Source organism: Trachypithecus francoisi, unplaced genomic scaffold, assembly GCF_009764315.1.
Source record: "Trachypithecus francoisi isolate TF-2019V2 unplaced genomic scaffold, Tfra_2.0 Lachesis_group2, whole genome shotgun sequence".
Classification (NCBI taxonomy): domain Eukaryota; kingdom Metazoa; phylum Chordata; class Mammalia; order Primates; family Cercopithecidae; genus Trachypithecus; species Trachypithecus francoisi.
In genome coordinates, this window is record NW_022681465.1 from 104,215,693 (window position 1) to 104,232,159 (window position 16,467).

At 38.6% G+C, this 16,467-nt stretch overlaps 1 protein-coding gene across 3 annotated transcripts in view; it reads left to right on the forward strand.

Moving 5' to 3' along the window:
* ARHGEF28 (Rho guanine nucleotide exchange factor 28) overlaps positions 1-16,467 on the forward strand; it is a 333,170-nt gene that overhangs the window by 126,906 nt on the left and 189,797 nt on the right. For all 3 annotated transcript variants that reach the window (XM_033179864.1, XM_033179861.1, XM_033179862.1), the window contains exons 3-4: positions 10,787-10,934; positions 13,846-14,139. In XM_033179864.1, coding sequence (XP_033035755.1) covers positions 10,787-10,934; positions 13,846-14,139 — 442 coding nt within the window. The remainder of the gene's footprint in view (positions 1-10,786; positions 10,935-13,845; positions 14,140-16,467) is intronic.

A 16,467-nucleotide genomic window follows, 5' to 3' on the forward strand; every position in this document is an offset into this window, starting at 1 on the left:
CAAAACAGCATGGTACTGGTACCACAACAGAGATATAGACCAATGGAACAGAACAGAGTCCTCAGAAATAATACCACACATCTACAGCCATCTGATCTTTGACAAACCTGACAAAAACAAGAAATGGGGAAAGGATTCCCTATTTAATAAATGGTGCTGGGAAAATTGGCTAGCCATAAGTAGAAAGCTGAAACTGGATCCTTTCCTTACCCTTATACGAAAAATTCAAGATGGATCAGAGACTTAAATGTTAGACCTAATACCATAAAAACCCTAGAAGAAAATCTAGGTAGTACCATTCAGGACATAGGCATGGGCAAGGACTTCATGTCTAAAACACCAAAAGCAACGGCAGCAAAAGCAAAAATGACACATGGGATCTAATTAAACTAAAGAGCTTTTGCACAGCAAAAGAAACTACCATCAGAGTGAACAGGCAACCTACAGAATGGGAGAAAATTTTTGCAACCTACTCATCTGACAAAGGGCTAATATCCAGAATCTACAAAGAACTCAAACAAATATACAAGAAAAAAACAAACAACCCCATCAAAAAGTGGGCAAGGATATGAACAGACATTCTCAAAAGAAGACATCCATACAGCCAACAGACACATGAAAAAATGCTCATCATCACTCGCCATCAGAGAAATGCAAATCAAAACCACAATGAGATACCATCTCACACCAGTTAGAATGGCAATCATTAAGAAGTCAGGAAACAACAGGTGTTGGAGAGGATGTGGAGAAATAGGAACACTTTTACACTGTTGGTGGGATTGTAAACTAGTTCAACCATTATGGAAAACAGTATGGCGATTCCTCAAGGATCTAGAACTAGATGTACCATATGACCCAGCCATCCCACTACTGGGTATATACCCAAAGGATTATAAATTACTCTACTACAAAGACACATGCACACGTATGTTTATTGCGGCACTATTCACAATAGCAAAGACTTGGAATCAACCCAAATGTCCATCTGTGACAGACTGGATTAAGAAAATGTGGCACATATACACCATGGAATACTATGCAGCCATAAAAAAGGATGAGTTTGCGTCCTTTGTAGGGACATGGACGCAGCTGGAATCCATCATTCTTAGCAAACTATCACAAGAAAGAAAACCAAACACCGCATGTTCTCACATAGGTGGGAACTGAACAATGAGATCACTTGGACTCGGGAAGGGGAACATCACACACTGGGGCCTATCATGGGGAGGGGGGAGGAGGGAGGGATTGCATTGGGGAGTTATACATGATATAAACGTCATGCACATGTACCCTAGAACTTAAAGTATAATAAAAAAAAAAAAAAAAAAAAAATAATAATAAAAAATTAACTAGATGTGGTAAGGTGGTGGTGCCTGCAGTCTAGCTACTTAGGAGACTGAGGTGGGAGGATCCCCTGGAGCCTGGGATTTGAGGCTGCTTGAGGCTCCAGTGAGCTATGATCATGCCACTGTATTCCAGCCTGGGTGATATAGTGACAACCTATCTCAAAAAAAAAAAAAAAAAAAAAAAAAAAAGAAGAAGCAAAAAACGAGCAAATAGAAATCCACAAAATCCAAATCGGCTTATGTAGGCCCCTAATTTTAAAATTATTTGAAGCAATTAATCTAGAATTATATACCAGATATTATAGATTCTAGACACTGAAGATTAGGTAGTTCTTTAAGTTCTTTAGCCTCATTCTTTCTCAGACGAAATAAGCAAAACAAAAAAACAAACAAAACACACCATCTCCTAGTAGTGCTTGTTCCTCCTAAGCTGAAGCAATCCTTGTCATCTTTGGACATCTCTGTTCCTTAGAGGGCTCTCACTGTGGAGCTGAACTCTGTCCCCTGTCCTTCCCTGTATTGTTTTGTGCTCTTCCCTTGGGGCCTGCAGAACATGTCTAATCCCATGTCTGCATGATAGACCCTCAGATATTTGCAGTGGTGACTGTTTGCCCATGACTCGTCTCTTCTTTAGCAAAACAGTCCCAGTTCCTTCAATTGTTCCTCATTTGACAGCATGCTTTTCGCATCCCTTTGGCATCCTTGTCCTTTTCCTCTGAACGTGTTGTCAGCTTTGTCTATATTTGTATTAAAGTATTCCATGGCCCAGGTGTGTCTGACAGGTATAAAGCAGAGCTTGACCATACTCACTCTTAATGGAGTTACTAAATTTTCATCAATATAGGGTAGGGCAGGTTGCTCCCTCAGTGACGCTAGTGGATTATTGATTAAAATCCCAACTTGTGTCTAACTGTTAAACTGCTTCCTTCTTGGTTTATGTAGTTGATGATTTGGGGGCCAGTATAGGGCCTTTATTCCTAAAGGATTATCAGAGTAATGCAAGAGTGATTACAATTTTTCTTATACCCAAGCCAGTACATTTCCCACTATGATCTGCTGCTTAAAGTGCCAGATATTTGTTTTCACTTACTAGGAGATCTGTTTCCATGGAATCTGTTAAGTTAGGGGTTTGGAAAGGAAGCAAGCTAAGGGGCTTTATAAAGCCTGCTTCTGGTCTTGTGAGGAATCTGGAGTCATTAGCTGACCTCTGTCATGAATTGTCTTTTACTCAGTTCTGCTGTGTTACAGAAACAAAGGCAATTTCAATTTGATAGTGGTGAATCATTCCATCAAGGGTGAAAGTCATCTAGATTTTAAATTTATATACATGTGTGTGTGTATGTGTGTATATATATGTGTGTGTGTATATATATATATAATTTTTTGTTTTTTGAGACGAGTTCTCACTCTGTCACCCAGGCTGGAGTACAATGGCATGGTCTTGGCTCACTGCAACCTCTGCCTCCTGGGTTCAAGCGGTTCTCTTTTCTCAGCCTCCTGAGTAGCTGGGATTATAGGTGTGGGCCACCACACCCGGCTAATTTTTTTGTACTTTTAGTAGAGATGGGGTTTCACCATGTTGGCCAGGCTGGTCTCAAACTCCTGACCTCAAGTGATCCACCTGTCTCGGCCTCCCAAAATGCTGGGATTACAGGCATGAGCCACCGCACCCAGCCTGTGTGTTTATATTTTTTGAATTATTGTGTTTAATGCAGAGGTTTGAATAATGGCTATCTTTTACAATTATTAATATATGCATTTAATTTATGCTAATTATTTCTTTGGGTAAGTTATTTTAATTGTGCAATTTAGATCTTTGATATCCTTGTCAATTTTTTACTTACTTGTTCTATTAGCTATTGAAAGAGGCAGGCTCAAGTTATCCACTGCTATTGTGGATTTGTCTACTCTATTGGATTTGTTAACTTTTGGTTTATATCTTTTAAAGATGTGTTATTAGGGGCATACAGATATAATATTATAATATTATCTTATTCAACTGACTCTTTTAATGATGAAAAATTTCTCTTTCCCTAGTAATATGTATTGCTTTAAAATCTACTTGGTCTGGTATTATTTTGTCTGTGCTAGCTTTTCCTTGGTTAGTTTTGCATGGATGTCATTTTACTTTTAAGCTGCGTTATTTTTAAGGTATGTCTCTTGTTGGCAGTGTACAGATATTGTTGTTGTTTTTGGATTAAAAAAAATCCATACTGGCAGACTTGGTATACTATTTGGAGTAGTCTATCTACATTTAATATAATTGCTGAAATCGTTGGATTTATATCTACATATAGCTATTTCCTCTCTGTTTGGCACACGTTTTATTTTTATGGTTTTTGTTTCTCCTGTCTTGTTTTCTTTTTGATGAATCAACTATTCTTATTTAAGTTTCCTCTCTATAACTTATTAGTTATGCATTCTTTTGGTGGCTACTCTCAAGTCAAAATATATATAATATATTACAAATATAATAAAAGTACTTTCAGCAATTTCCTAATATGGCTATGTACTTTAATTTCATCTACCTTTTACATTATTGTTGTCACACATTGTAGTTCTACAAATATTTTAAACTCCATGACATTATAATATTTTGTAAAACGTTTTCTTATATATTATTACACAAAATGTATGCTTTTATAATTTTGTAAAATTGTTTGTATATTTGATATATTTATTCACATATTTACCTACTCCCTATTCCTCATTCTTTCCTGCATTTCCATGTTTCTGTTTGAGATCATTTTATTTCTTCTTGAATAACGTCTTCAGTATTTCTTTCAGTGCTGGTCTGTTGGCACTGAATTCTCTCAGTATTTGTCTTAAACATTTTAATTTCAGTTTCGTTTTTAAAGATATTTGTGTTAGACATGGGATTTTCTTTCACCCCTTTACAAATATTACACAATTGTCTTTTGGCTTCCATTACTTCTCTGCGTGGTTCTCCTGTCTGGTATTTTGTTACATTTTTGTCCTCATTGTTTCCATGACTTTTTATTTGTCAGCCCTTGTTATTCCTAGTTGTTTTCAGCAGGACTGTTGGCCTGTGTGGTCTATTTTATCCTATCTGGAGATGGACGCCTACTCTAAAGGCTATTTCTGAAAAAATGTCTTATAAGCCTTTTAAGTTATTTTAGTTAACCTTCCTTTAAAAAAATGGCATTGTGATACTTCCCCCTGGATTTAACCAATTTGTATTTACGTGAATGGGATGATACATCTGAATAATCTTGATATTTTAAATTATATAAAAGTCAGATGCTTTTAAACATGCTTCAAATCAGTGGTTCTTCAGTTTTTTGATTCACATGTTCTTTGCGTACCCTTCTCAGAATCTGTGACTGATAGACAGACTCCCCAGATAAATGCCCAAAACTGCTGCATACATTTTCCAGAGGATTAAGGAACATTTCCCCCTCACCGTATCTGTCCGTAGATTTCAGGGTGGGGACTCCTACATTAAGAACATGAAGCAAAGACTGAGTTAAATGAAAAGCTGTAGATAAGTCACTAAGTATTTGCGCATTTGCTGTTGGTTCACTAACATGGTGGGGAGAAAATGTACTGAGCCTGGCACAGAAAGATGTAGATTTGATTTCTGGCTCTGTTCCTCACTAGATCTAATATTTTCAGTGTTCTCTTTAATAAACAAGGTTCATAATAATACCTCCCAGGTATTATTGTGGGAATAAGACAAGAAAACACACAAGAAAGCACTGATTAAATTGTGATGTGCTGTACACATAGATAATATGTATAAGTATATAGATATATCGATGTCTGTATTTGTATATATGTGCACACACATATAAGAAATAATATTTGCATTTCCACACTTTCTTTTAGAGAAGTACTTCAGCTACACACAGTAATTTGAATAAAATACTTTGTGCCCACGGTGCTTCCTTTGGCACCACGTGTGCTATTGTACTTGAGAAACTGTAAAGAAGATAACCTAACTTGGAGGTTGGGGCAGAAATCAAGAAACCTAATATTACACATCTGGCTCTGGGATCCTGAGCTAGTTAGCAGTAGTGCCTATATTTGTATTTACTTACCTATAAAATGGAATAATAACAATGCATCCTTTTATTTTCTTTTAACTTTTCAAGGATTTTAGAAAGTTCAATGCACTGTGTTCTATAGGAAAGGCTCTGTATAGATTTTTTTTATTATTGTAAAGAAGACAAGTTTCAAATATTGAATACAAATCAAATTTGATAGTTCACATAGCACTATATTTTAGCATAGTGGTTTTCATGGCATGTATTAGTAAACATTGATTATCAACTTATTTTTACCTTTATTATGCTTCTTTGCCTAATTATCCCACATAAAGGCTGTGTATAATACTAGAATCCATTGGAAGATAGTTTATGTCTTCCCGTCAAATAAAAAGGTGACAATTACCATTGAAAAGTATTTATGAACTTCCCATTTTTGCCTGTTACTATAAAAGCTAGAGTTCATAAACTTTTTTTGAATCTTTAGATGCCTTTGAGACTATGATGAAAGCCATAAACCTTTCCTCAGAAAATGGACATATATACACACACAAAACCAGTTTTGCTAATAATTTTCAGAGGTTCTCAAACTGTCTGAAATCCATATTCAGATTCTTACCTTGATTAAGAAACCCCACTATAAAAAGATGTATCCTTTTTTCTCATTGTCATAATTTGAAAATGCAGTATTTGTTCATTGCCCACTCATGCCATATATTTAAGAAACCAGAGTTAAGGTGTTGTTGAGCAAATAGCATTGTTATTAACAAAGTGTAGTTATAAACAGATGCATTGTTTATAGTGAGAGGGAAGAAAGGGAGGAAGAGAGAGAAAACATGAGTACAAGAATACCCAGTGATTAGGCTAATACAGCCACTCAATTACCCAGGTTATTAGAGACATTGATTAATGAAAAAATATTTAGAACATGCAAACTAGTGTTGACAGCCATTTCCACTTTAATACCATCTGGAAAGGAATAGGAAAGTTGGATGAGATAGTTTAAGGTGGTAAAAACATTTGCTACCTTTTTGGTTCTCTGGGAAGAAATCCATAGATGTCACAGCATGTCAACAGAAGGCTTGGTCTTTGAAAATTATTGAGTTTTACAAGTAGAATTTCTCTAGAGGATGCTTGATGGTAAAAAACGTTAGTTTAATTTACCTGATTCTTTGTGTGTAGTTATGTTGAACTGTGTTTAGTATGATTATAGTCAATTCAGCTCTTCTGCTCTACATTTGTGATTCCTGTTTTCCATGTGACTTGGCCTTCCAAGGTTTTGTGGGAGTACTGATGAGTATTTTTTATTTGGGCATGATTGGGTAAGAGGTGACACACCTTCACTATTTGATGGGGAAAGGGAATGATTCTGACACTGATTCCAACTGGTTCACTTGGGAAACTAAAAATTTTGATCTGCCAAAGGCAAAGTTTATAGGTGAATTCGTATGTGAAACAGAAAGGGAAGATTAAATTTATTCAAATTGAAATTTGGTTTGGCCACTAACAATGTTTGCATTATCTTGCAATAGACTTTTATAAAAGTGGGCAACACATTTCAGTGGCAATGGAAAAAAGTGAATTAAATCAGTGAGGAACTGTTTATGATCTGTTAACACAGGAAATAATTCCAAAGATAGTTTTGGCAAGGTTGGGGTGAAAATGATCCTCTTAACCAGCACATGTGGTGATAAAAGTTGATACAAAATTTTTGGAAAGAAGTTTGGTAATTTATGACAACGTGTTCATGTTTTTGGAAACTTTTTTCGAATTTTATTCTAAAATAGCATCTCAAAGGATAAAAAATACTTAAAATGTTTATCAGGAGTTGTTTAAAATGTTAAAAAGTCAGAAGTACTCTTAACGAGCAATAGATGAATATTTAAGTAATCATGGAATTATAGAACATCAAACACTTGGTGGAATGCAATTAAAAGGGGTGCCAAAGATTGTAACAACGTGGAAAAATGTTTTTGATAGAAGAGAAGAAAGCACACCAGTATGTATTAATGTATTATGCCATGAGTATAACTGTGTAATAATTACCTGTGCATATGAATAAAGACTGGAAGATAATAGGAAAAATGGAAAAAGGTTGATAGTTTAGGATCATGTCAATGCAGATGAAATCTAAATACCTTTAATTTCTGTTATTTATTAAATAATGAAAACTTTTAAACAGTCTTCTAATTTTATGCTTTTATGGATTTTTTTGTTAGATATTGAATTAATTAGAAATTTAATCATTTGGTAGAATGCATGTTTTTGCTCCTAATGGATAGCTATTGTTCTAAAACCGTTTGTTGAATTGTCCATTCTTTCCCTGCTGATTTGAAATGCCACCTATTATTGCATAATTTCCATGGGTACATGTGTCTGCCTCGGACTTTGCACTTGTCTTTCTCTATGCTACTATTACTCTGTTTAAATGACACTGGTTTTATTGTATGTTTTGCTTTGTGGTAGAGCAAGCTTTGACAGTCCAAACATTCTCTCTCAAAAGTATCATTTCAATTCTAGTGTATTTATTCCTCCAGATGAACTTTAGAATAAGCTTGTTAAGTTTCATTTGAAAAATGGATTTTGACTGGACTACACTAAACTTGTTGATTAATTTGGGGATATAATTTTGCCTAGCATGCTTCTTATTGTTTCCAGAAATTTCACTGGCATATTTGAGTGTTTTATATTTTGGAAATGGTGAGTTTATAGAAATGTGAGAACACATCTCTATTGCTTCTGTGTAGGAGCAGAGTGATTCTCATATTTATGCCAACAAGTTTATTTAGGAAACTTTCTAGTTTTCAATTGCCTGAAACAAAGAATGCAATTGGATCCAGATGGGGAACTGAAAGAAGTACTCTGGAATTCTGTACATTGGAATTTTGTCTTTGTCATATATGAAATTGGTGGCCTTTTAAGAAGAGTGGCAGATTTTCAGTGGCCTCAGTGATTAGAAAGGTCCCACTCTTACCCAAAACATTGCCACCTGTGGTTGGCTATTTAAGCTGTACTTGCATATTCTTTCAACTTGCATATTCTTTCAGAAGACCGTTCTTCCTGCTGATCTCTCAAATGCTTTATCTAAATCCATCTCCTTTGAGCTTTATGTTTTCTGAATGAAAATGTTCTTGTTATTTCATCTTCATATTTTCGTTCCTTGTCTTCCTCTCCCGCCCATCCATTTCTGTCTAATAGGGTCTCTCTGTTGGTTTCTGTATCACCCCCTCTTCTCCCATAGCATCTTTATCCGGGTCTTTCTGGTGTTTTTCTGGTTACCATATAAGAGACTCTTTTTATTGCTGAATCTCTTCTGAGTGTTAGGACTTCTGGGCATCTCTCTTTAATCTCCTTAATGGGCATGTCTTATTACTCATGTGACTTTTGGTTATCCTTTTACTAGTGTAAAGCATGGCATGGTTCTTGAAAGGCAGGTGTGATGAATTACAAGATTGTAATGTTCAGGGCTGTATTGCATTAGAAAGGGTTGCAATTAAACTCTCATAAGTTGTAGTCCTTGTCCACCCAACCAAATATAATAGTAATATGATCATTGTTTTGAATAGATGCAGATTAGATATCCTTGTGATCTGTGAAAATTTTTGATCTGTTTATATAATTTGTTTTTTATTTAAAAAAAATCACGAACAGGTCAGGTCAGATCTGCTTGTGGATAGTTAACAGTCTCTTTAGCATCCAGGAACATGACTAAAGCAAGCTGTTCTTCCTTTTTTAGGAAATGGAATTTCGTCTGAGTTTCCTCTCTCAGTCATGTTGGACATTTGTTGTTTTTTGCTTTTCAGATCTCCTTCCTGAACTTTTTGGAAGCTATTGTATGGTAGATTTTTCTTGGCGTGTTGCTTTTCTATTGATTGCGTTTATGTGTGCACATACACATGCATGCTCATATGCAGAAAAAGGGCAATTTAAACTGCCAACCAGTGACTTTTTTTCAGAACTCCGTACTTTGTATTTATACCATTTCATAATTTCAGATAACTGTGTGTGTGATAGGTTGCAAACCACTAGAAATGCATAGCTTTTTGTTTATTGTAAAAAATTGAGATTAAATAACCATGTGGCTACTAGAAAACCCTGCACTGATTTTGTTTTTGATCTTGATTGGCTTAACTCAGTGTCCTATGAAATGTCTTACTGATATTTGTCAGAGGCAAATTGATGTTAAAGAGTCTGTGTAGGCTTTTCTCTGTTCACCTTCTCCTCTATCACAGGGTAAAGATATCTTGGCGAACAGGTTTGTTTTTGTTGGGCAAGCACACAAAAGCCCAGATGCTTCTCCATGCCGGGCTGAGCTCTGGAGGCCCTCCAAAGTGGGCGACCCTTTCCGCCTCCAGGTTTCCATTTCCCCGCCACTCCCACAGGCTGGGCAGAATGCGCTCTCTCTCTGGAGGCCCCACTTTGTATTGCTTTTTGTGTTTTGGGTAGGGAGTAGCACAAATCCTTCAAAGCCTCTGGGGTCTGGAGATGACCTGGCAGTCCCTACCATAGCTGCTGTTCCCCTGGGTGCAACACGGCTGCTATAGCCCCTCTGCAAAGCCTCAGGATGCCGACATACCCAACAGCCCCAGCCTGCTGCCCCACTTCCTTTGACATTAGTCCTCAGAGGATGCCTCAGTGCCCTGAGGTGGCAGCTCCTGTTCTTGGGACCAAGGCACTTTGCAGGGCTTTGTGCCAACCAGAAGCTCTTAAGAGAAAGTGTGAGGAAAGAGCACTTGGAAATCCCTCAGAGGAGAGAAATAGCAAATGGAAATAGCATAGCAAGGGAGAGGGAGTAGTCCTATTTATTTGGCAATATTTGTAAATATTTAAGATTCTTACAACTGACTATGGTCTAGTACAGGGTAAGGCCAGAGATAAGAATAATTATCATGAACTTTTGTACTAATAATGGCATTTTAGGTACAGGATAAAAATTAACTCAAGCCATGATGTTCAGCTGGTAGAAATTCAGAGTAAAAGACTGCTGGGTGTGGTGGCACATCCTTGTAGTCCCAGCTACCAAGGAGGCTGAAGTGGGAGGATGGCTTGTGCAGAGGAGTTTGAGACCAGCCTGGGCAACATAGTGAGACCCTGTCTCTAAAAATAATTTTTGAAAAGCAAAAGGCAATGAAGTACCACACTCCTACATCTAGTACATTCTAGAGAAAGAAAAAATTCTTTCCTATGCCCTGAACTTCTTTAACTTTAAAAACAGAACAAACCAGCTCTGATACCCATACCTAATACATCAGGAAGCATCTTCCCTAATGTCAAACGTGTTGTTGTTGGAAGGAAGCACTCATGCTATTTGAACTCAACCACGTGAAGTGAATATAACAAATGACACTGTTATGGACCCAGGCCCTTTGTATTGTGCTTTCTTAGAGCCAGGACAAGGAAGTGTGACAATGCCCCGACTTATTCCTTTTTCAGGGGCAGATGACGGTCTATGCGAAGTTTGACAAAAATGTGTATCTTCCTGAAGATGCTGAATTTTACTTTACTTATGACGGATCTCATCAGCGACATGTCATGATTGCAGAGCGCATCGAGGATAACGTTCTCCAGTCCAGCATCCCAGGTGAGGTGTCCTCTTTGTTGTGCGACTGGGAAACTGGTCTGCAAATAACTTCCCTCCAGGGATGTAGGCCAGGAAGAGAGCCAGGAAGAAAAAGAAAACAGTGCGGCAAGGTCAGGAGTGTGTGTGCCTCTGTGTGTGTGTGTGTGTACATTAGGAAGAACACTCACATCTGAGATTCTTCCAGCTGTATCTGCTGCTTAATTAGGAGTCTTAACTTAGACCAGGCAGACCCATCCTGTTGACCGCACAACTTTTATGGTTGGGTGTGCTTTGGATGCAATCAAATGGAGGAAACACTGTCTATTGAGTATCACCTCCTAATCACTGCCTATAACCTCAGACCCATTGCCAGGGTTGGCTCAGGCAGAACTGACATTGACAAAGTTTGTCTTCTCTCTTCCTCATTCTTCTGTGGGCAGCCTGGCAATTACAGGTCTGCCTCTCCTCTGCTTGCTCCCTTTGGTCATTGGGGTTCTTTCCTTGATGACCTGTCCATCCAGAATCTTCCTTGGGGGATCTCCAGCTCCAGAACGTTCTCTCCCCATCATCAAAATGCTTACATTTTGAAACCTGTAATTTCCCTAGTTGTCTTCTTGATAGATGATAAATTAATATATCCTGTTCCTATGTTGTAATGAGCTAATAGCCCTTCTTGATATAGTTGTTTTATATTTTTATTGGTATGTGGGTTGTGCATTTAAGGGTCATCAAGCTTTAACCTAATGGTGGAATTAAAATGTCATTACCTACAGGACAGGGAGGGCATTTTAGAATTCTTTTTTATTGATTTTGGTTTTTCTTAACTGTGGGTCTTTCAGGTCCTTTTAATTTGGATCATAAAGAGACTCTTTAATTTTTCTTAGAGTTAAGATTGAGATCATTTTTAAAGGAATATGTTCTTATGTGCTTCTGTAACATATCTGCTGCACGTGGAAAGAAGGTAGCCAGTGAATATGCAAACAACACAGACACAGTGAGAATTGTAGAGAAGTGCAGATACCTCTTAGCTCTCCCTGGTCTTGGTCAATGAATTAATCTGTTGTCCAATTTCTGAGACCATCGGTAATTTTAAGCACTTCTCTCTTTAGCCCAGTAATCTTCATCATTAAAAGAAAAAAAAAATAATAGTCAAACCAAATTAATGGGCCAGTCATGGTGACTCATGCCTGTAATCCCAGCACTACAGGAGGCCGAGGTGGGAGGATCACCTGAGGTCAGGAGTTTGAGACCAGCCTGGCCAACGTAGGGAAACCCCATCTCTATTAAAAATATAAGATTAGCTGGGCATGGTGGCCAGTGCCTTTAGTCCCAGCTACTTGGGAGATTGAGGCAGAAGAATCGCTTGAACCTGGGAAGCGGAGGTTGCAGTGAGCTGAAATCGTGTCACTGCACTCCAGCCTGGAGACAGAGCAAGACTCCATCTCAAAACAAAAACAAAAACAAACCTAATTAATGGCACATAGTTACTTCGGCTGTTGGTTGCTTTCCCTCTGCCCTTTTGCTCTGGCTAATGTTTTCCCTACCTTTAGTTTCACCCTCTTTTCTTGGTTTTCTCTTTTATCAAGCCCTTATAGAGAAAGGATAAAAAATAGTAACTAAAGTGTCACTCCTATTTTCAAAACTTTTAATCTTTTTCTTTACTGGCATGTGGTGGTGACTCTCCTCCTTCCTTAGGAGGAAGAGAATGTAATCATTTGTTTATATTGTGGTCTACTTAAAAGTGAGGTTTCTTGCCTTCATTTTAACAGAATCTAGAGGCAGGTCACAGTTTCTATTTCTGAACCTTGAATTTCCCTGGTGACAGCTTTACCAGGACAACCTTTCAAAAATTTGTAAGACAGATTTATTTAATATTTACTGGGTATGTGTAGTCTGGTGGGAGGTGGGTGCATTCTGTACCTGTACCATGAGACCACTTTTAAGAGTCAATAGCAAAGTGACACTAGTTCTTTTTCAGTGAACTTAGGATGCTCTTGTTCCTTGAAGCCCTAGCTGCACAGCCTCTGGGGAAAGTCTTTGGAGAATAAGGCAGAGGAGGAATGACTTGTACCTGTTAGCCATTTGACTGGGGGCAACAGGGTGCTATGGACCAGTGGTAGCTGAATAACTCTTCTCTGTCCAGTCATGATTATCATGATCATAGTGATTTGATGCCACCAATTCCTGAAAATTCTGCCAAGGGCAGCATAAAAATGTACCTGGGTAAGAGCTTCCCAGCTCTGGCAAAATAAGAGAGTGGGACAAAGAAGAGGAAGAATGAAGGGAGGGACAAACAGCAGGATTTGGTGACACTCTCAGGAGAAATATTGAGAACACCTACAAGACAGAGACACTTATCAGAAGAGGGGTCAGTGAACAACAACACACACACATAGATATGTATATATATTTTCCCTTTTGTTTTCTCTTGGGTAGTTTTCACCTACCTTTACTCACATTCAAAGGAGCTCTATGGAATTAAGGCAAACTTGTGTAATTGTATGGTGCTATCTTATAAACTTATCGCTTAAATAAATATGTAAAAATATGTGACTCAGGAGGAAATGGCAGAGTGGAAAAGAGCAAAGGACTTGAAGACAACAAACACAAATTCAGGGGTCAGGGTAGGAGTAAAAGGTTAAAGGAATGCTGAATAGCAGTGTTTGGTAATGATAGAAGAACCGATGCTCAAATGCTCAGAGCTCATAAAGGTAAGTTTTAAAATCAGGAGTTACTGAAAGAAGATGGAGTCAGCATTAGTTTGGCCCACACGCTTGGCAGTGTGTAAGGGTAATGGGCTGGCTTTCCTTTCCACCTTGTTCTCCCGGGGCGCGTTGTCTGCTTAAGCTGTGAGGTGGAGCTAGCACATTGGACCCCTGTGAGAGCATCTCCTACAGACTTGGGGTGAACTGTTCACTGTCTTGTTGTCCAGGCCATGGGCTTCAGGAGACGGTGACGGTATCTGTGTGCCTCTGCTCAGAAGGTTACTCTCCAGTGACCATGGGCTCCGGCTCAGTGACCTACGTGGACAACATGGCTTGCAGGCTGGCTCGTCTGCTGGTGACGCAGGCCAATCGCCTCACAGCCTGCAGCCACCAGACCCTGCTGACGCCATTTGCCTTGACGGCGGGAGCGCTGCCTGCCTTGGATGAGGAGCTCGTGCTGGCTCTGACCCATCTGGAATTGCCTCTAGAGTGGACTGTGTTGGGAAGTTCTTCACTTGAAGGTGGGTCATCACCAGAAAATTCAGATATCCCCTGTGTGTGTCAAGTTCAGAATGTTCCTTATGCTATACTGTCTGTTCCCCTGGGCAGATTTTCCTGCCCACATTTTACCTGAACCTTGCTGTGATGTGAAGGGGTTCCCTGAGGTCCTGAGCTACTCATCTCTGGGCTGGTTTATGTAACTCGTGCCAGGAGGTGTGGAATACATGGAAAGGCCTTGCCTCAAGTGGGGAAGACTGTTTCTTTATGGTATGCTCTTGCGTCAGCTGCTCTGGGCTGTGGCTCCACTTCCCTTGGCAAGTTTTCTTGCTATGGGAAGGGGACATTGCTGCCCCATTTCCAAATAGGTAGGGTCACTGGACAAGAAAGATCATGTCGCCAGCTTTGTGAAACACTTAGAAGACATGTGACAACATGGGAAACATAACCAATGAATTGACATCTTTGAAAATGTCAGTGTCACCGAGAGCATTTGTGTTACATTTGTACTAGTTTTTGGAGTACTAAAGACCAAACGGACTCTGAATACCAAGTATTTGGAATCTGCATGGAAACAAGGCTATAGATGTTATATATAGGCCCATACTAGACATGAGGCTAAACTGATCAATAGATGCTTTTTAAAAATGAAAAAATAAAATCTTCTTTTGAGAGCTGGGGTCTCACTGTGTTGCTCAGGCTGAACTTGAACTTCTGACTTCAGTGATCCTTCTGCCTCAGGCTCCCAAAGTGCTGGGATTATAGGCATGAGCCAACGTGTCCAGCCAATAGCTGCTTTTTATTGGTGATTACAAGTTATATATAATTTTATTGGAAATACATAGATGTTGTTTTGTAATTTATTGAATACAACATATATTATTATTTTTTTGTTATCCTTCCTGTGTCCTTAGCTTTGTAGTCAGATGATGCTGTTTTTGAGAGTTTCTGCTTCCTGATAAATTCTAGTTGTAAGTTTCAGATTGGCTTAAATTCGATCATGGATGAGATTAAATGCACTACTCTGGGTAAAGGGGTGTGAGTTTTATAAACAGAATTTTAAGGCCATAAGTCACAAACCAAGAGGATCTCTGTTTCTTTCCTTTAATCAGAGTCACACTAAAACTCTCCTGGGCACTTAAAGACGTCTTTTGTTTTTAAGACCTTGGATGAGGGAAGTCACAAGTCTAGTTCAGCACCGAGCCATGCCTGAATCCTGTGTGCTGCAATCTCCTGTGTAGTGGCTGATTGATACGTATGGTGTGGGCTCCCTGAGGGTGTGGGTGGTGTTTGTTCTGCTCGCTATTATCCCCTAGGACTCAGCAAAGAGATATGAAATATAAGGAGGAGTTGCAGTGATGATACTTGAAAGGTCTTTGGATACAACATTCATTCATTCATTCATTCAACAAATACTTTTTAAAATACAGTATTGATAAAATATTTTAAATAAATTATTTAATAAATAAAATAAATGTGCTGTACGTTTTTAATTTCTACAGTGAGTCACAGTAGTACTTGCTTCATTGCTTCATTAGCTGGTTTAGAGACAGGGTCATCTTGCTCTGTTGCCCAGGCTGGAGGATGGTGGCACAATCATAGCTCACTACAGCCTCAAATTCTTGGGCTTATGTGATCCTCCTGCCTCAGCTTCCCAGGTATCTAAGATTACAGGTGTGTGTCACATGCCTGGCTAATTAAATTTTTCTTTTCTTTTTTTTTTTTTTTTAGAGACAGAGTCTTGTTGTATTTCTCAGGCTTGTCTCAAACACCTGGCCTCAAGTGAGCCTCCCACCTCAGCCTCCCCAGTAGCTGGGACTATAGGCACCTGGCTCAACAAATGTTTCTTAAACTCTTGCTATGTGCTAAGCCCTTTTATACAGGGCAATTGCAATAGTAATACTTGATCATCTGGAGATACACCCTTTCTGTCTCACATATGTAAGTGATAGATGACATGTATGATCTATATTTATATATATAGTATATATAAATTTATATATCTATGATATATATTGTCTATATCTAAATATTATATACATATAATGTTTTCTGGCTAAGAAACTTCATTTTCTTAAGCCTCTTGGATTTCTAAAAAGGTTTCTAACTATAATATTGGAGGGTGGCTTTTTCTAGGGGTGGGGAGTGGATCCATTTTGACAAAGACACAAAGGTTTCATGATTTCCCATAAGTAAAGGAAGAGCATCACAGCCTCATGCAGGGGCAGATGCAGGTCAGTCCCACAGCTCCTCCCCAGGCCAGCAAGTCTCAGCACAGCAGCTTGGTGCCTACAGCAGTTTAATTTGTGCCTCTGAAAAATTACAAATTGTTGAAGGTCATGGAACCTCAT